The sequence below is a fragment of the Leptidea sinapis genome, chromosome 5, assembly GCF_905404315.1.
Source record: "Leptidea sinapis chromosome 5, ilLepSina1.1, whole genome shotgun sequence".
NCBI lineage: Eukaryota > Metazoa > Arthropoda > Insecta > Lepidoptera > Pieridae > Leptidea > Leptidea sinapis.
Genome location: NC_066269.1, coordinates 3,844,788 through 3,866,706, shown reverse-complemented (window position 1 = coordinate 3,866,706; position 21,919 = coordinate 3,844,788). Strand labels below are relative to the sequence as shown.

The window sequence follows — 21,919 nt, the reverse complement described above, 5'->3', positions numbered from 1 at the left end:
TCGGGAGGAGATGGGGTGGTCCTATTCTGGTGAGACACCACACGCATAAGAACACTTGTCATATGCTCGCTGGCCTCAATACAAGCTGTATTCTTCCCAATTGGTATCAATATTTAGATGTCCATGTTGCACCACTCCAGTAACAGTTGAGAACTGTACTATCGAAATTGTTGACGAGTACGACAACCTTAGATATACAATCCAGTTATGCAGATCCAAATTGGTGAAATAGGTCACTCGTCGAATCCAACTCAGATGGGCAGCGTTCAGGAAGCTCCGAAAAATCTCGTCTTAAATACCAGTGTCTGAACACAAAGGTTCTCAGCCAGTGTGTGTAGCTAGTGATCACTTATGGTACGCAGACGTAGTCGTTTACTATGGACCTGATGAGAAAGCACATGGTCGCTCAAAGGGCAACAGAGAGGGCTATGGTCGGAGTTACCCTGCGAGATCGAATCAGAAATGAGAAGGTCCGTAGGACAACAAAAGTCACCGACATAGCACAAACGATTGCTAAACTGAAGTGGCAGTATGCAGGCCACATAGTTCGATGGACTGATGGCCGGTGGGGCAGAAAAGTCCTCGAATGGCGAACACGTACAGGAAGACGTATTGTTGGTAGACCCCCCACAAGATGGATCAACGATCTGATGGGGGCAGCGCAGGACCGATCGTCGTGGAGATCGTTGGGGGAGGCCTTTATCCAGCAGTGGACGTCTTCCAGCTGATCATAATGATTGAGAGTTCAACAAAATCCTATTTCCACCAGGTTGCAAATCCTTGCAATAAAACAACGATTATCTATATAAAATATTTATTGCACTATCTATATTTTTCTTTTTTTGGCACATAAAATAATTTGGTTCACAAATATTCATACCTGTGATAACAATTTTATACATTTCTTCTAACAGACAGCAAATATACAACAATAACAAGGTTACAAACTTCATGGAAATCAAGACGAAGGCGACTTCACAAAATAATCATAAGATAAATCCAAGATACTGAATGAAATATCTCCTAATTTTCTAGTAAAAGTATGATACAGAATACTTTATTTAATTAATGTGTTTCAATCTGTTACGTCATGCAACATTACGTAATTTAAGGCAGTTAATAAAAATAATATTAATAATGCTTATGTTTACAGTTGCTTCGAAATATTTTAACAGTCGGAACACCATAACAGCTATACATCAGCCTTAATTTTTACGTCAATTTATTGTTAATATGCATACGCTATCAATATTTACCCTAAACAATTAAAACTAAATAAATATTCCTGTATAAAATCTATATAAACTAGTACCTACTCAAATATGTTGGTAGTTTTTTATTAACATAATTATCTAAACATTGAGCGCCATATTGTTAGTAAGACCGTATTAATACTATTAACAAAACCAACTCGTGGCGTAAAAAATGGCAAGCTCGAAGTAAACAAAATAGGTAAAAGTATTGATAATTTCGTTTTTTTTCATGATATGTAATGTCGTTTTATTAATATTATTTTAAATTCGTAGTTAGCAAGCTTTTTATAATAAAAAAGTATCCTATTATAAATAATATAACGCGGGAAATATATCTCAAACTATTAAAAGTTATAAATAGATTGAAGGTAAACAGCTTATGTTTCAATAATAGCAGAACCGCGAGCGATTTTGGCATGGTCAGTGCGTGCATGTTCTATGACGTCATAGTTCAAAACAACAATCAATCACTTGAATAGAAAATACCAATGATGCCGCTATACAAATATTTGAATAGATCAGATTTTCTTTCATATTTTAATAATGTATTTAAAAAAGAGTGTTGACATAATTTTATAATTATGATGACTTCAAATCAACATTTGGTGTAAATCTAATCTGACTAATCGCGCTCGACTCAAACCGACTACCCGAGCAAGCTAATAATGCGCTTATGAAGTGTTCACATTAAAATATTCACTATTATTATACTACTATAACTATGCATAAACATGTATGCAATGCAACCGTCGTTCACTTTAGTACACCTCATTCTAACAACGCAAGTCATTTGAACACTGAAAATCGTCGCTGTCGAATATCTTATTATCGAACATATACCAGTCTATATAGGACAAACTGCAATGTCCCTTTTTCTGTCTCACTGGAAAGAAAAATATGTAGTGATGTACAAAACATTAAAATGGACTAGCTGTAGCGACTAAGGAATAGAGTTGAGTGTCGTTTGATGTTGCGACAATAAATAATCACTGACACTGGTGAAATTGATATGTAATAGAAATACTTATTTTAATTTGAAGATCAAGTCTTAGATCATTGAATAGTATACAAGCCATTTCTACACATTGTAGCCCTTCACATACCTACATTCAGAATTCAAAGGGGAAATACAAACAAAATCTTAACAAAACCCTCATAATATGGTAACATACATATTAATTTGTTTACGAGCATTGCTAATTATGACAAACATTACAAATGGGTACCTATACATAAATTACAATTTATTTGGACATTTGTAGATAATTTCTAAGCAGATTTTAATTTGAGCGCTACGTCTGCCTCTATCAATTCATACTACACATACTGTCAGGTCAGTCTAATATTATAATTAGAAATATACTGTAGTAACATAAAAGGTGTTTCACATTCAAATATCAAACTCATAACATAATTATTTCATGCATCGAATGCAGCCAATTTGAGCAAAAAAAAACATACTTAATGGCGGATAATTTGTAAATTTTTTAATAAATCCTTTATAACATGATTTGGTTAACGCATACCATCACATAAAAAAGAAGACGCAACATCGACGGTTATAAAAAATCACTTTTAAAACGTATTCGTCAATTTCTGCGATTCTCCAATAACCCCGATATACACCACAGTCTTATAAACCATCTCAGACAGAGCTCGCCGTCATCACGTTACGATCTGCTCCTGACTGTCGCTCGCAGACTTGGCGTTGTGGCAGCACGTCACCTGCGGACTGTCCTCGCGGGTCACGCTCACTGAGCTGTCGCCGTCGCTCGCCGCCACCTCGTCACCTGCGCTGCAGCAGTCGTCGGCAGGTGGCCGCGGCTGCTTGCAACAACCTACAATAACATCACCAAAAGGTTAATTGACCTATCAGGCCAGTTTAACAGTCGTTACGTAATTTCTGTTACGTTACTATCATAGGTACAACATAAATTTCAGATCGATAGATATACCAAGCCATACTTTCTCGAAGACAGTTAGAACTAAAAAAAGCTATTAATTCTGTTAAAGCCAATATTCGCCAAAATCCCACACAAATAACAATTTAATCGCGAGAAATGAAGATTCCCCCTACGACCCTTTCGCGTATCATGAAAGATAACCTGAAGTTTGGTTCTTATCGTCGATATACAGGACATGTCCTGAATCAATCATTGAGAAAACTTGAAGAAAGTTGAAATGAAAAACACACGCAACCTATGCTATAGGCCACTTATAACAGTGAACTAATGAACGGATTTTAATGGGGATTACTTCATGGAGTGCAGTTTAGCCCAACTTGAGAGATAGGATAACTTTTATTTCGATTTGCAATTTATCTCCAATATTTGTTTTGTATGGACATATTTGTTATAGACGAACGGTTTGACAGTTCTGCTGTGAAACAATTTCATTATAACAACATTTTGTGAAATAATTCATAATGTTATGAAATATTATTGACAAATTCATATAGAACAGTATTTTATTTATTATATACAGAACAACGTCTGTCGGGTCAGCTAGTATTAAATATATTTTATAATGAAACAAACTTCTAACCTTTTGTAGTGTTTAAACCGGATTGTTATATGCGACAGGCAGTCATTAAATGAAGTTTGTAAAGAACGGACGTTTCATTTGCAAATATCTCACCTTCTCTATCTTGACTGAGTAGTTGCGCGTTATCGCTCGGGCCGTCTTCCTTCTCGCTCGCTCTGTGACACTGCGCCGTCTGGACCTTCGTCGCTCTAGCAACCTTGGACGGACACTTCTTAGCGCCGTAGTAACACGTGGCGAGGTCTCCCGTCCGCGACGTGCTCGGGAAGTAATGCGACGGTTGGATGCAGGTTCGCGTCTCACAGACGTAGATGTCCGACTCAATGTTCTGTGATGTGTTCAGAAGAGGCGGTGTTGAAGTCTCAGCTGGAATAACATAGCATTTTAAAGCATATTGCCGATCTTTCTACACCAGTCTTTTTTCTCCTTTACAAATGATTACTTCTGCCGTGAAGCAGCAATGTTTAAGCATGTGTTTACGTCTGAAGAGCGTGGTAACTGGTGAAATTACTGGGCTAATGAGGCTTAAAATTAAGATTTTAAGGCAACTTTGTCTCAAGGTGACGAGCGTAAATAGTTCGCTATAGAGTGCCGCTCAGAATTTTTGAGTTTTTCAAGAATCCTGAACGGATTGCTCTTCTCGTCATAAAAAAACCGGCAACATGCGGGTTGACTACACTCAGAGGGTAACAGTGCTCTACGTGTGTGATATAATAATGCACTGAGGGTACAGCTAGGGCTGCCATGGCGTTGCAGTGCATAGGGGATGTTGGCGGAGGTGTCAATTGATTATTTCGCAGCCATTAAAACAAAAAGAAGCACATCTCTGCTCGCGCAAGTCCGCGGAAGCACCAACATTTTTCTGAGTGTCTTTGCAGATCGACGGGATTCCCCCGTTTTACAAAGGTGGATGTGGCTTCACACCAATATAAAATAATTTCCATTCACCCACTTACAATCGTTTTTGAGTAAAAGATTATTAACAGAGATATGGATCTGGTCTGAAATAAATGTTTAATTCTTATCATTATAGCTCAACAATTGATACTTTTATGACTAATTTATTATTTTATTAGGAAAACAAACAGTATTAGATAACATAAAATGGTTAAAAAATAGATACTTACCTATTTATCTTTTTAACATTGACAGTTTTCGCATATAAGGTATGCCCCTATTCTACCCACATATTAGGGGTTAAAACAGTATGAAATTGCCGTTAAAATGATAATTAAATAATTTAGATGTAACCCAAACTCCCGCCAGATAAGAGAAATATATAGATAAAGAGGGTTTACTTCTATTAAAGTAAATATATTTTACTAGCTGCTGCCTGCGACGTCGTCCGTGTTTTATGGACGCTTGGATGCTTTTAAGCAGCAAAATATATATATGCTTGCATCTAGCGTGACAATATGTAACCTATATTTTATGCCGGCCTCTAGTTGCAAATTTAAATTAAATATATTCATTAGTTCACCCGCCGCCAGACCGCACTATAGTATTGCGCACTCGGTTGATCATCGGCGTAACTATTAAAAGTATTTGTTCAAATGATGTAGCGTGAAGGGCAATTTTATCCTTTATTATATATAATATTTTATTGGTAGAGAACGTGAATTTGATACTTTAACCCCTAATATTACATTGCATTCAGATAATAATATATAATTAATTATAAAAATTAAGAAGATAATCACAGATGATAGGATGCTAGGCAGAAATACGCGGGTAACAAAAAGAGTTAAAGAAATAAGCAATAATTGTTTAAAAATATTCGACGTCTGCATACAGATATCGCGCGAGTTGAATGCAGAATTCAGGAATAGTGTTGTGACCTTATTATAATTGATGACCATAATCATGATTGTGTCGATAAATTTAAACAATTCTTTAATTTTACCATTTTAACCTTATAATCTGAAAGGCGGAACAAAAATCTAAAATTTTCGTTCCGCCTTTCTTCAACACACATGTCTAAAACATTTTTCGCCATTTCTCGTGCTTAGCTATGAATAAAAACTCGTTTCTTTTGGAACGAAACCTGATAAACTCGGACCAGACATTATTAAAATAAAAAAAGGGATGTCGACTTCAGTATTAACGCGATAAAACGGTAAGCGGCGACTACGGCACAGCACTACACTGCAGGCGCGCGAAGCGAGGCGTTTGGAAAGCGGGGGGAGATGCTCCCGCTCTTTACCTCAGGCCCCGACTGCATTCAACTCGCGCGATAACTATAGTTACTTACGTGAATAACGCTAAAATTATCAAAACGATAAAGATATGATACATAACACTGATATAACATTTTAGGAAACTAGCTATACTAAACTATAATAATTATCTCCCTACATAATGCATTATACTAACGGTGTGTACATTAATATGATCAACTTAATCACTGACAAGCCAAGCAATATGCAAACAGCACAATGCATTTTAGAACTATTTACAATATGCAATTGCCTTCATCTAAATTACTAATATAATAATAAAGTTTGCATAGAAAAAGCCTGACGTATAGTCAGGCTACACAGGCAAGATACACAAAAAGCAAGTGGAATAATATGCTAACGGTACACGTGACGTCACGGCTCAGTATCTGGAAATGTCGGTGGTGGTCTCCTGCAGCTCGAGCGCGTCCATCTGCTTGCATAGCTTGCCTTCACACACCTCCCAGCTGCACTTCTCTTTGTTGCAGCGATCTAACGCAACGATGGGATAGGGTAGGTGGTATTGATCACAAGAAATGGATTTCTACCTGACATGGGATTGCAGAAACAAAATGATAGCACATTCTTGTAATGTTTTTTGAAGTGAAAACTACTTACTAGAAAAAATACATAAATAAATTTTATAAAGCACAAACACACAGTTGCAAAGACAATCAATGTTACTCGCAAAGAGCATGTAAATACTACGCAATAAGAGGCGGAACTGCCTATTTTTTTTTAACTGGCTCCGTCGACTGAATGTCGACGATTCGGCCAACGTCAAAGCGGAGAGATTTTTTATTTTAATTTACCTGATTGATGTATGTGAAGAGCTGATTTAAAAGGAAATGATCGGTTGAAATAGATGTGATAGACCAGTTATGATTCGTAAGCATTTGGACTGGATTTTCTCTAATTTGGACAAGGCTATTTTGCTACACGGCTAGTAGTAGTAGTAATTACAGTATCGCGATTGACGACGAAGTATAATCCGGCAAGTTTGAAAGCGAACAGTTGCATAAAACGTAGTGGATTTCGGATATCTCCGTTTTTCACAAGATTATAGCCGTCATCTGTCAATCTATTGATGACGTTTCATACAACAGAGTGAATCGGTTTTTTCTTACAGTTTCTTTGGTGACTCGTCCCAGGCAAAGATATATAGAGCGTACTTAGACTTTGCTCAGTCTTTACTTAAGTAAAACTTTACTGAGTGTGATAAAACGCGAACTTGACTTTTGCATTGGGCTGTCACAAGCTCAGCATAATTTCAGCTGTTAAATGACTACAAAAACGAACTCAATGATTATGCTAAGCTTACACACAGCCAAGTTTTACGTAAGTAAAATCTGAGCAAAGTCTGAGTACGCTGTATATATCTCAGCTTAAGACAAGCGATAAGCATATATGGGATCTTAATAATAACCAACCATAGTTTTAATCAAATTAGGTATGGCCATGTTGTGGGCGGCGGTGATCACTTAACAACAGGTGACCCGTACGCTCGTTTGTCCTCCTAATCCATAAAAAAAAAACACTAGGTATACACAAAAAAAAAATAAAACAAAATTGATGAACGATGCGGGACTCGACGGTTGGCTCAGTTGAAAGAGCACTAACACCGAACGCGTAAGGTCGTGGGTTCGAGTCCCGCATCGTTCATAAATTTTGTTTTAATTTTTTTTTGTGTAAACTTTAAAAACATAACAAATTGTTCAAATTAGGTATCATATTTTGCAGTATCAAACTCTTGCATAGCTTAAGTCTATTTTTCTTAATTTTGTTCCAGCACTAAGAAAATTAAATAATTTAATAAAATAATTAATTAAATAAATAATAAAAAAATAATTAAAACATAAATTTTTAATTCGACCGTTACTACACGGCTACAGAATTTTGCCACAATTTATCCTTAACTCTCCGGATTACAGACCTTCTCAATCTTACTTGATTTTTACTAATGGCCATAAAATCATTAGGAATTAAATGCTATAATAAAAGTGGCCGTATCAAATTTTATAAGTTATTATTGCAATCAAACATTTATGAATCTATAAAGTTATTATTTATATGATAGAGATTGGATAAGACCAAGAGATAAGAAGAAAGGTGTCAGAAAAGTAAACATAAAAATTATATTGTTACCTGTACCTGTATCGTCACATTCTGGGGTGCATATCACCACTTTCTTCCTGCCGAAGCATTGCATCTGAATGATCGTGAGCTTAGTCCCAAACAGGAAGTAGCCTGGTGATTAAAAAATAAATTTAATGCGAAATTATAATAAAAACTTCGGCAGAGGATTAGATACGATGCCATTTAATAAACCCTTCCATATTGAACAAGCCAAAACCACAATTAAACTAGTGGGAGCACCTTTGCACTGGATGCCGGCTAGATTATGGGTACCTCAACTGCGCCTATTTCTGCCGTGAAGCAGTAATGTGTAAGCATTACTGTGTTAAGGTCTGAAGGGCGCCATAGCTAGTGAAATTACTGCGCAAATGAGATGTAACACCTTATGTCCCAAGGTGACGAGCGCAATTATAGTGCTGCTCAGAAATTTTGGGTTTTTCAAGAATCCTGAGCGGCACTGCATTGTAATGGGCCGGGCGTATCAATAACCTTCAGCTGAACGTCCTGCTCGTCTCGGCAAACTTGCAAGAAGCTCACGTGATGGGATGTGGCGGGGCAACCGTCCATGGGCATTCGCAACACCAGGGTGCGGGCCTAAAAATTTGTAACTTGAGAATTTCTTGCAGTAGGAAAATATAAAGAATGGTGACATATCTCTTAGGAATATTTAATTGGGCCAAACAATCTCCCGCATTTTGTTGAGGAGGACATCTGAGTGACACCACAACCTATCTCTCTTGTAACACCAGAGGAATAACAGGAACAAAATATAGGCTCCTTGATTTTCTCGCCCGTTCTTCTTAGGTCTGAGGCATAGGTATATATTCGAATAGGTTGCATAGATTCTGAAGTTCAATAAGTAATTGAAAATCCTATTATGAATAAATTTGTTCGGGCAGGCCTACCTGATTTTCAGCACCATAGTCTTCCCATCACAGAGGAATTATGTTAGCGTCACCACTCACCCAGCATCATGCCAAACACGACCGCCAGTATGAGATGCACGTTGTAGACCATGACGACCAGCATCAGCAGATAGCCCACGACGTTGTGAGCCACAAACACCAGCGTCTGATGAGCGTTTACCATCGTCCTACACAGCATTATAAATAGTAGTTTAAAAAAAAACTAAAAAACACGCTTTTTTGTTTGATTTATTTAAAAAAAGCGTGTTTTTTAAGACTATATTTGCATTGCTGAATTAAAAATTCTCTTTGGTATTCGAAAATTGCCTAATATTATAAAACGGTTAAAGATAATGGTTGAAACACGGACGAGTAAAAAAAGAAGGATTACGCGCCGTGATATTAGCAAGTGAAGCACCGTTGTGCTAGTGTGTGCGGTTACGGGCGATACAAGTTACACAATTTTTTCCCCCTTAAATAATCATATATGGCCATAAATACTTATATAGTATCGTTTTTACACTTTTGCACAACGCACGACGACATTTTTAAAATATTTTACTGAGACGCAAACTGATCTGTCACAGACGATGACAATTCTCATAATGGCCGCCTATCGGCCTGTAGTAGTGTAAATGTGTGCGTGAGGCTATGTATTTACTATTTACACGTTAATTGGCTTGTTTTAGTGCTATACTGTTATGTAAGGTGACACGGAGTCCTTATTTTTTTTTACTAGTCCGTGGGTTGAAATTTAAAATTAACATCAATTCCTGCCTCATAGATGAAAATTATATAAATTGACAAAAATCTTATTTTGCCAATTGAAAAATGGAATAATTTTATCAAATTAATGTACTGCCATCGGTAATCGATAAATCTGGCCGTTTAAAGTGGGTCAAAATCGCGCCCAAATGCGTTGGTTACATACAAACATACATACAGGTGAAGCTAATAAAAATCGTGTTAAAAAGCCATTTTAATGTTCAATAAAAGGCAGACGACGCTTCTTTATAGCTTCAACACATGATCAGATTTGGTCGGGCTGAAGCAGCGGACGCAGTCTAATAACGGACCATATTCGAATGTCGTATTATCCATCGGACAAAATTATTATTATTAGCAGATTTGATGGTCCATCTAAACCAATACGTGGATAATGGTGTGGGTTTTACAATCCTTACAAATATTATAAATGTGAATGTAAGTTTGTTTATTACGCATTTACGCCGGAGCTGCAACTGTACCAATTCGAATAAAATTTGGTACAGCGACAGACTAGAGCTTGGGAAAAGTCATAGGCGATATTTTATCCCGGAAAAATCCATGGGTCTCGTGGGATTTGTGAAAAACTGAAATTTACGTCGATGTGGTATAAAGCTATACCAATAGAAGGTTTAGTGTGCCATAGCAATCTTCCTCGAACTAAGATTCATATAATATGTTGGGAACTGGAGCGAAAACGGGAACCGGAACTAGAATAGGACATGTGATGACTATTTACGATTTTTCACTTAAAAATCTCGTTCATCTCTCTCGAAAGTTTTATTTGTTTATCATTTTAGCCGGAAGACGTTCACTGCTGGTCCTGCGCCACCCTTATCCAGGCGATCTTGACCAGATCATCGGTCCATCTTGTGGGGGCCTACCAACACTACGTCTTCCGGTACGTGGTCGCCATTCGAGGACTTTACTGCCCCAACAGTCTGTCGGGCTAACCTGCCCACTGCCACTTCAGTTTCACAATCATCTGTGCAGCGACTTTGGTTCTCCTACGGCTCTTCTCATTTCTGATTCGACCTCGCAGAGAAACACCGATCTTCCTCATTAGGTTCATGTTAGCGACCATGTCTGCATACCGTAAGTCATCACTGGCAACACACACTGGTAAAAAACCTTCGTTTCAGACTATGGTATTTGGGACGAGAAGATTTCCGGACTCTGCCCGTCGAGCTATGTGCCCTGCCCACTGCCACAGTGCACGTTCAGTTTCGAAACCATCTAGGCTTGCTCATTTCTGATTCGATCTCACAGGGAATCTCGGAGCCCTCTCTCCATTGCCCTCTGAGCGGCCATGGGCATCCTCAAAGTTGTTGTTTTCAAATTGTAAGTGTATTATTTAAGTCTTATTTCGTAACAGTTAACTATCCCTAATTAATAATAAATACTTAAATAAGAAAATTAGAGTAATTTGGTAATTACCTCAGCTTAAAGGTCGACCAAGGATTGCCCGGCGCCGAGCTAGTATTCCTGCTGGTCGTAGGCTCCATTGCATTAGTCTGTTCACTAAATAAATACGTAACTTTAGTCAAATTAGTACAAAATTATTTATATGCATTAATTATTGCAATAGAATATTCAGTGCCGGATTAAGCAATCGTGGAGCCCGTAGCAAATTCTTTGAAAGAGGCTTTGATCTATATTATAAACTAGTAGTTGCCCGTTGCATTCGCAACTTAAGGTTTTATCTCAATAAAATGTTTAATATGAGAATAATCATTAACAGAGAGAGTTGTCATACTGAAACATGGATGGCAAGCCTGTCAGCCATTAAGTTGGCTTGATAGCGACATCCCATTTTGCACGGCCGCATGCCAAAAAGGGGAGATATTAGTAGGATACTCGGTTACCGAGTGTCTAACGTGGATTGTCTTGGTAGGAAAAATTGTAACGTGACACGTTTTTGTGACATCAAGTTAATTAATTATACCACATCTTAATAATATTCACTCAAAAAACAACACTCAGTCAGAGATAAGTAGGTTTAAATATGTTGGGCCTCTTTCGCGCGGAGTCCCTAGCAATTTTTACTCTTCCAACGAGGTTAATGCGGCACTGAGAATATTAGAAATTAAATATATATGTATGAGTAAATATCTGAGTGATTCTAGCTTACAAAAACCATTTGAATTTACCTCACTCACTCATGAATGAGACTATTATATTATTAGAACATTTACTTTGCATTTTAGTATTACATAAATTAGGCCAGGTGTTAAATATCTAGTTTAGTAGAACAGAAGAAATTGCCGCGCAATGTAAAAGTCAGGTCTATATAGCCTGTATGGAAAATTGGCCCAGTCCTTTAAAGAGGTAATCGCCCCAAAAAAGGTATTTTGTTAATTTCAGTCAAATTTATTGTGTTAAAAGAGCTTGAGTTTTTTAGAGTTTTGTAGTCGGTAAGTATCAAAAATCGGAACATCATATCATCGATTGCGAATCGCGATTATTCATAGTTTATTGATCAGAGGTAGGCATGCAAAGGACTCCGTTTCACCTTACATAACAGTGTAGCACCAAAACAAGCCGATTAACTTGTAAATAGTAAATACATAGCCCCACGCACACACTTACACTACTACAGGCCGATAGGCGGCCATTATGAGAATTGTCATCGTCTGTGACAGATCAGTTTGTGTCTCAATAAAATATTTTAAAAATGCCGTCGTGCGTTGTGAAAAAGTGTAAAAACAATAACATAAAAATATTTGTAGATATATGAATATTTAAGGGAGAAAAAATTGTGTAATTGGTATATCCCGTAACCGCACACACACTAGCTTTATGCCATGCATCACTTGCTAATATCACGGCGCGGAGTCCTTCTTTTTTTACTAGACCGTGGCGGTAACATGCCCATTTCGTATTTACTTTGTATGAGTATTTTACGATATAATATATTGACTATTAAGAAATAATACTGAATCTAATTGTTTTCTTCATCATGTCAGGGCAATTTCAAGAGGAACCTTCGAGACTAATATGTCTTACACAGATTGATACCACGTGTTGTATTGTAAGCATAGAAGGACAGCATTGTAAACATACCTCTTGTTTATTTAAACAGTAGAATCTTATCGCGATTACTTTAGATAAAACGAGTGTACAAACAGAACGACGTGGTGCCCTATTTTCTTAAAAAGATTAGGTTTTATATATTTCAGTTTATCTGGGCAATATTGTATAGGAAATAATAGGGGTTAAAGTATGTAATTACCGTTTTATTCTAATAGGTACATCGAATTGACATATTACCTTCATGGTTTAATATTTTTGAGTGAAACTTTTCACAAGGTACCCATGTAGTTCTAATTTTTTAAATGTGCAACATTCGAATATCGACATTCAGTTTTTTTTTATTCAGCTGAGACAAGAAAGATGGATACTTCAAAAATTCGAGTGATTTTTGAATAAGAGTTCCGACGCGGAAATAACGCGGCAGAAACAGCTCGCAATGGAAACTCTTGATTTGAAGAACGAACCTCATGGAAGAACGCCCGCACAGGTATAACAATGAATTGAAAGAGATGGTGGAAGCCTATCGAATTAGCGACATGGTTTAACTAAAAATAAATACGATACATTTTATCCCAAAGAAAAGGTTCCCGAGGGAAAGCAATATGCGCTCAGTTCCGTGGTCACTTGGAAGAGAAGGCAAAATTGGCCTCTAAAACGTTATGGGCCCGCCACACTACGCTATCTGCGCGGCTCATTGTTATGCACCTTACGCAATGTCAGCGTCTCTGCCCACACACTGCGCTACTCGCGCAATTAATACAGACGCTCCGCTCTTGTTCCTTTGACTCGTACTCAGAGAACCGATAAAATAGAAAGCGATGGGCACGACGAGGAGCATGACGAGTAATATTGCCAACTACGTCTCTCCATTCCTCGCTACTTTTCATGCCACTCGTTAGAGTGTGTGGAAGGCCCATTAGGTATACGCAGTAAGGCGAAACAGTACTTTACCACTACAAGTCACCGCCTCCAGCTATATAATGCGCATATTCAGCCTCACATGGAGTGCTGTTCTCACCCCTGGCGATCGCTCTCTAGCTTCATTCATTTGACCGCATACAACAAAGAGCAGCTCGAATCATCGACGATCAAGTCACCTCCGATCGGCTTGATTCTTTAGCGTTGCGTAGAGATGTGGGTTCTCTCTGCATCGAGAGCAAATTACTTGCCTCGCACAGAGACTTTGAGGTGTCAATTAGGGGCTACAGTTTAATCGACCTTCAAGATTACAACATACTCCCAACTCAAAGGCCAGCAAAGTATCTCTGGACTCCTGAGAGATATCCATGGGCGGTTGCGTCACCACTTGATCCTCTTACAAACTATAAAAAAATCTGTGCGCTATGATGCACATATTTAATGATATATTTATGTACCTATTGTAGAATTGCGACTATGAAACGATTGTAGGTATTTATAATTGTTAGATATTTCAATATGTACCGAAAGGGATAAAACATGGGTCTTACCGTTCACACAGCAGATTTCGTCTTTCGTCAGACCGTAATGGGTACAACTTTAAATGGGCTTCCCGCTGGACTCTTGCCAAATATACCTGAAACATCATAATTCATATTAAAAATCTATAAATTTGAATGCGCTAGGACCTGATTCACGAAATTATTATATCCTCTGTAGAACTCGGCGACAAAACCTCAAAATATACAAAAAGACATCATATTTTAACTATGGCAAAAAGCAGAGGTTTATTATTTTACAAGCTGAATATGCTTAGTACGTAGGGCGTTCATTAAAAAGTGAGAATGTTGCCAGTAAATTTTATTAAATCTAATTTATTTTTCGGTAAAGTCGCGTCTTAAATAATACACTTGGAATATCTTTCTTATAAACTTAAAATTTACTTAATCCTGCTCACCTAAAAATTCAGCAGCGACTACAGCTTCATCATCTTTGAATCTGTGTCCTTTCAAATAATCCTTCAACCTTGGAAATAGATAGAAATCACTGGATGCTAGGTCGGGTGAATTATGGTAGATGCTACGAATTTTGAAGCCATCATCTCGAATCACAAGGGTTAAAAACCAAGAAGAGAACGAGTCGAAAAAGTTTTAATGGAAAAATGTTGTTTGTTTTTTTGTTTCAAAGAGATTGCACCTCAATCACACCATTTTTTTTTTCATGGAAAAAGGGGAACAAACGAGCGTACGGGTGTTAAGTGACCACCACCGCCTACATTATCTTCGAACACCAGAGGAATCACAGGTGCGTTGCCGGCCTTTAAGGAAGGTGTACGCGCTTCGTTTGAAGGTACATCGTAATGTCGTATCATCTCAGAAACACCTCACAAGGAAACTCATTCCACAGCTTTGTAGTACGTGGAAGAAAGTTCCATAAAAACTGCACTGTGGATGAACGCCACGCATCCAGATGGTGAGGATGACATCTTATTTGTGACCTGTCGGCGATGGTGTAATTCAGCGGCAGAAATCAGGTGAAACAGCGCTTCGGAACAATCCCCGTGATTACTGCGCTAGAAGACACACGATGCGACATCTCTACGCAACGCCAGATGATCGAACCGTTCACAGAGCACTGGGATAACAACAATTCGAGCAGCTCTGCGTTGCACGCGGTCAGATTGTTCCAGCTGATACTGGCGTGCGCCAGGCCAGAGATGACAGCAATACTCCATACATGGCCGGATCTGCGCTTTGTAGAGCGCTAGAATGAGGGCCGGCTTTAAGTATTGCCGTGCTCTATTTATGACCACCAGCTTCTTCGAAGCGAATTTGGCTTTACCCTCCAGATGATCACGGAATTGACAATCGCTCGAGATTTCCAGACCCGTATTCCGATACTAGGCAAGGCTTTAAGGGAGATGTTTTCGAAGAGCGGTGATACGACAAATGGCGTTTTTTTGTGGTAAACGCGCAAACTTGAGTCTTTTAGGAGTTAAATTGGACAAGGTTTATTCGATCAGAGTCGAGAACAGAGTCGATCGATGACACAAGTTACGTCCGGCACTGGTCGACGATTTCCCGAGACAGACCTGCATGGCCCGTGTATACTGTCGTCTGCGTAAGAACGTATGTGGGGGTGTCCAACATATCATTGATATACAGAAGAAACAGTTCACGGGTTTCGGGTAGAATCAATAACTGTCGAAAGCTGGAGGTCCACTTGCATACTGTCGGGAAGCCCAAATGATGGGAGTTATGAGAGCAGCGCCTTTAGCCATATATGATGAAAGGCCTTCGCTATATCCAGGCTATCTGCCAGGACTTCTCCCTTGCTTTCGATAGCCGCCGCCAAACAATGTGTTAGGTATAGCAGAAGATCGCCTGCCGACCGACCATGGCGGAAGCCGTACTGTCCATTGTTGATCAACTGGTGACCCTGCAGGTATACCAAGAACTGGCTGTTAATTATGCTCTCCATGATTTTGGAATATATGATTACGGTGGTGATTGATGTTTTATAGACCTACTCATAAATCAGATAATACAAGAAGTTCAGTGATAGGAGAAATACATACCTTTGAAGCCTCAAATAGCACAGCAATAAAAAACAGTGCAATCCAGGCCAGGGCGAATGCCCACCTTGTGTCAATCTTGAGACCGCAGAAGAGGAGATCCCCAACATCGTAGCCAAACCACATCCACATATGCATCATGACCACACTTAGTTATCTATTTCATATAATTTATATTAATTTTATTTATTGGGTATACACAAGGAGAGTGGAATTTCAGAGTTGCAGATATAGTCAACACACTCGGTATGAAGAATAAAATCCTTAATAATCCAGGACTTAGTATCCCGTAGCACAAAGTAGGAGGAAAAAAATATTGTGTATAACCTTGTAATAAGATTAGTAGCACTATAACCGTGGACCAAAGGTTTATCAACTATAATTTATAAAAATTGGTTAGGTTATGTTAGAACAGTTAAAACATCCGGAACCGAATTCTATGTGTTTCCCATTCTTTCCTCCCCATAAAAATGTCCCTATCCTTAAAAATGCCATAAGTTAAGGTTAGGTTATAAAACTTATAATGCTTTTTTCTCTAGAACGGTGCATTACCTTGTAATAGGAGTGGTAGCATTATAATTGTGGAGTAAAGCTCTATCAATTACATTATTTTTTACCTCATAATTCCTGCTACCGGATACTAAGTTTTAACCAATATATATTTATATCTCTATAGATATTATAGATTATTTTATTTGTGAAAGACTATTCTTTCACAAATAAAATAATATAATATATTACCACAACTGAAAAACAAACCCACCTCCTATATAAAAATTATCATGACATTTTCGGACACTGTAAACTTTCTGGAAATCACTTTTCTACTTCTTCAAGTTCAAAGACAAAAGAATCACAACTTCTTAGGATAGTTAATCTATACAGATGATTTGAGTTTTCTTTAGTGTTAATTCCGCCAATATTTGTCTTTAAACAATTCGACACATGTTTCGCCTCTACGCAAGGCATCCTCAGGATGTGTTGTCTCGCCAAGTCTGAATCAGTCTGACTGATTTTGCCGAGACAATATATCCTGAGTATGCCTCGTGTAGAGGCGAAACATGCGTAAAGAAAACTCAAATCATTTGTATAATTATGGATTTCCGCAATGTAACGCCTACTTCAATAAACTTTAGTTAATCTATTATTGTAGTAACAAATAATATTAAATATCTGAGCAAAATGAGCACTACACGACAGCCCAATCAAGTCAAACAACATATCTTAATACTCAATGATATATTAAATGTTAGTACTAGATTAAATACATGTTATTGTAAACAGAAGAGAGAACAATGTGTCATATTATTGATAATGATAGATAAATGTTACTTAAACAAATTTTGAATTTGCTTTATCATAATAAACAATGGTATGTAATCTTTGTACCTTTAAGACACTGATGGCTTATAGCGAGTAGCAACTGTGATTGCACATTGGAAAGCAATGTAAAGTAATTGACAAGTTTCCATGTAACATGAAATGGTTTATAATCATCTATAATGTTAAATGCTTAGATTAAGGATTGGTCTCCGCTGGGCTACAATTAGATAGCACACTGCCTAAGGACAATAGCTTTTTTATTACGGTTTGTGTAAATTTGTGTGGCATCTTTCAAGTTTTGTAACATACACTTCATGTTATTTTATATTGAAATTAATAAAATACAAAATACTTACTGATAATATGTGATCCCAGTGTATTTCTATTTTTCTTGTAGTATTATTTTTACAAAGTTTTACTATGCAATTTTAGTTTCAATTATTAGCAAAGTTTAACAGAACCTGTGGCACTTCAACATCACACATTGTTTGAGACTGGCTCAAATATGGTAGGCAACTGTAGTTACAGCAGGTAACTGGGGCGTAGTATTAGTTGCCACACTTAGTGACTACACCTGTGGTATTTAGTTGAAGGGCAGCAGAAACCAATCCTTAATCTAAGGTTAATTGTATGCATTTAGGATATCTTTGATGTTATACCATGTTATTAGTATATGTTTTTGTCCTGTTTACACCAAGTACCTTAAATTTTTTTGATGTCAGTTCTGTATCCATGTTGAAAATAGTATAAGTTAACACACATGAAACTTGCCCAAGAAATAGGTACTACAATATTTATTTAATGTGCTATAATACCACTAATACTAATCCTAACTTGACTGTGGCTCAATCTTATAGTCTGAATGTAAATGTATACAAAAAGAAATCAAGAAAAAATGGTAAAGAGCCTCTTGAGCTAAAGAGTGAGTACAACCATCAATGAAAAATAGCACATCAAATGGTTAAATTTCCATCCAATATGTTATGTAGTTTTTGAGTCATTATGCCTCAATCTTTTTTACTAGATTATTTAACTAATGGCGCATCAATAATATTCCTTAATAATGCAAGTGTTTATAAATATTTGATATATTCTAATATAAATAGAATCTTTTCAAAAACTTGTTATTCTAATATTAATATATTACCTACTCACCCTTTTTATCAGTTACCAATGCATGTTCCTACTTCTGAGTTCCCATTCTATTTCTAATACTCGATAGACTGTAATGTGTATTAAAAAGGAGTACATAACACTAACAACATCCTTATCACTGAATTATGATTACAAATTATTGGAAAGTCAAAGGTACACAAAAATACTACGGTTTATTATTTTGGTAAAGAAGAAAACAATGTATGAACATGTTATGTAATCAGTTAAACCTATATCATATCTGGTTTTTAATAAATAAATCAATTATGTAAAAATAATCAGCAATATAAACCACCTATTCTTTTTTGAAAGTTTTAAAATCGCGAATGTGAATTGTGACACTATTTTATATGTATCTTTCAGTCTATAATCAAATGACAAATACTACATTTCAAAAAATTTAAATTTCAAATGGATCATTTGACTTTGACATAAAAGATAATTTTTATGGGAGCCCGACACGATCAAGTCCACTTACCATGTTTACGTGATTGACGGTGTCACTTGGTGGCAGAATAGACACCTATTTCAGATCATAAGATTTTCTAACGCAGATCTATACATGAATGCTCTTACAATTTGTCAATAATTCTTTAGAAATATTGTTCTTCTTCTCAGTCGTCGTCAAACTTCATTAGTCATGGTCTGCTTAGTTTTGGGTCACCTTGCCTCCCGCGCGATGCTCCTCCTATTTTGGCGGTTTGTAGCATTACGGAAGCAATCCACCACAGTTGCCTGGGTCACTACTTTGATTCGATCCGATCATCACATGGGTCCTCTCTCTCTTTTCCCCTCCATCTGGCCCTGCACTACCAACCGCATATATATCTGCACCAATAGTCTTAAATTTGTAGGAGCAATATTTATCCAGGATACGATAGTACTTAAGTACGTATATTTTAAGGTCTGTGGGTGGTTGCGTAAATTTATTAATAGAGGGGCATATATATTTAGTTTTTTGTGTATTAAAGGTGAGTAAATTGTGGTTTAACCGAAGATAAACCAGTGGAAGTCCCTTCTGAGTGGCACCAGAGATTCCCAGGTTGTCCCCGAAAACACAATGGCAGTGTCATCAGCATACCCAAATAATTTAGCATTTTAGATTTTTATTTGTAGGCCCTTAATATAAATGAGGAAAAGTGTGGGGCCTAGAACACTCCCTTGGGGAACTCCGAAACATGAACATTATTAATTTAGTCTCGCGATAATGAGGAGAGTGTTTGTCTATTGCGCTAGTATGCTAAATTTATGGTTTGAGTAGAGGTCTGTCAATGTGAGAACTCCTGTCCTCGAGATAGAATTATAGATGCATTTACTTGTCGCAAAAAAAGAAAAGGATAAAAATAATGTCTGTCTTTATAAATAAAGGATATATTTTTTATTCAAGTTTCATCTGCTACTCCTCAATTGTCTGTGATCCCCCAACTACAAATTCTCAGTTTTCTCTATAGTCTCTCGATCCCTTTAAGTAGGTACTTAAAAGTCTTCTAAGAAACTAGCAAAAGTCTGTACTTCTTCTTCGGTAGCGTGTTCTATGATTGTAAAACTATAAAAACAAACAAATACCAAGAGCTCTGTTTTCGTTCAACGCCAGGAAGTGGAGCGGGCCGGATGGCATTTTTCCATTTGTGCTTAGAACGTGGCACACGTTGGTCTGAGTTGACGCCTATGCTAACTCGTTTATTCCGGCACTCATATTCAAAAGGCGTAGTCCCTGACTCATGGAAGTCAGCCCTTATCCATCCGATCCAAAAAAGAGACAGTTCGGATCCGGTAAACAACAGGGCTATAGCTAATAATTGTCTCCCTGGTCTTCAAAATCATGAAGAGCATAATTAACCGCCAAAACTTCGCATACCTAGAAAGTTGATCAATGACCGTCAGTACGGCTTTCGCCATGGTTGGTCGGCAGGGGATCTTCTGGTATACCTAACACATAGATGGGCGGCGGCTATCGAAAGCAAGGGCTTGGCAGTTAGCCTGAATATAGCGAAGGCCTTTAATCGTGTATAGCACAAGGTGCTTCTCTACAATTTCCATCATTTGGGCTTCCCGAGAGCTTATGGAAGTGGACCTGCAGCTTTCTCACTGGGCACAGCATACAGGTCGTTGTCGACGGTGATCAATGATATGTTGGATACCTCCAACATACATTACTATGCAGACGGCAGCGCTGGTGATGCCGTAGACATGGGCCATACAGGTCTCTCTCGGGAAACAATCGACCACTGCCGGGAGAAACTTGTGTTTTTTTTATTAATTTATTTATAAAAAGGAGTATTGCTGTCATCTCTGGTCTAGCGCATCCCAGTATCGGCTCGATCCATTTGACCGCGTGCAACGCAGAGCAGCTCGAGTTATCGGGAACCCAGTGCTTTGTGAACGGCTGGATCAAAAACGATATACATTATACTTAAGAATCAAACTGTAGTTCGGCCATGAGGGTTTGCCTTACCAATTCCCATCATGTGAGTCTATTGCCAGTTTGTACCCTCTTTAATACACAAAGAATTAGGGCAACTGCTAATTAAATAACTGGACAAAGTGGTCTGTGAACGGCTGGATCACTTGGCGTCACTTCATTGTGTCTTGTACCGCATTTATCACGGGGAGTATTCCGAAGAGCTGTTTCACCTGATTCAACCTTCGCACGACACTCTACAAATTAGGATATCATCCCCACCATCTGGATGTGTGGTGGTCCCCCACAGTGCGGTTTTCAAATAGCTTTCTTCCACGTACTACAAAGCTGTAGAATAACCTTACTTGTGCGGTGTTTCCGGGACGATACAACATACGGTACGGACGGTACCCTCAAAAAAAGCGCGGATACCTATCTTAAAGGTCGGCAACACTCCTGTGATTCCTCTGGTGTTGCAAGAGGATGTGGACGGCGGTGATCACGAAACACCTCGTTTATCCTCCTCTTCCAAAAAAAAAGTAGGTAAACTTTGAATTTCAAATTGTTTCAATAACTCTCGGATACATAATATACTAAAATCATCCTAAATATAAGCATTCACTTACCGTACGTCATATTATAATACATATACTGTGTTATTAATAAACGCGAAGTAAAGATATTCCAACTTTTTGTCT

At 37.7% G+C, this 21,919-nt stretch overlaps 1 protein-coding gene across 3 annotated transcripts; it reads right to left on the bottom strand.

Annotated features, from left to right (window-relative positions):
• Nucleotides 1–797: 797 nt before the first annotated feature.
• On the bottom strand, nt 798–19,181 carry LOC126964551 (uncharacterized). 3 transcript variants are annotated; one of them, XM_050807743.1, is made up of 8 exons: nt 18,821–19,181; nt 16,346–16,499; nt 14,319–14,404; nt 11,254–11,337; nt 9,112–9,239; nt 8,156–8,257; nt 3,891–4,160; nt 798–3,091 (listed from the first exon to the last, which is right to left on the bottom strand). In XM_050807743.1, exons 2-8 carry the CDS (start codon nt 16,481–16,483, stop codon nt 2,919–2,921), a joined length of 981 nt encoding a protein of 326 aa, XP_050663700.1. In that variant the 5' UTR covers nt 16,484–16,499; nt 18,821–19,181; the 3' UTR covers nt 798–2,918. The 3 variants fall into 3 exon arrangements, with proteins under 3 accessions (XP_050663700.1, XP_050663702.1, XP_050663701.1); XM_050807745.1 differs by having other exon boundaries at nt 8,162–8,257; nt 18,821–19,175; XM_050807744.1 differs by lacking the exon at nt 18,821–19,181 and adding an exon at nt 17,106–18,790.
• Nucleotides 19,182–21,919: the final 2,738 nt, after the last annotated feature.

What these genes read in the sequence shown, in the direction of transcription:
- LOC126964551 (XM_050807743.1), bottom strand. Translation starts at nt 16,483, where the DNA reads ATGATGCATATGTGGATGTGGTTTGGCTACGATGTTGGGGATCTCCTC. An exon ending in TGGTCGACCTTTAAGCTGAG is followed by an intron (nt 9,240 to 11,253) that starts GTAATTACCAAA and finishes AATGCTGTGTAG; the next exon opens with GACGATGGTAAACGCTCATC. An exon ending in ATGTGACGATACAGGTACAG is followed by an intron (nt 4,161 to 8,155) that starts GTAACAATATAA and finishes ATGTTATTCCAG; the next exon opens with CTGAGACTTCAACACCGCCT.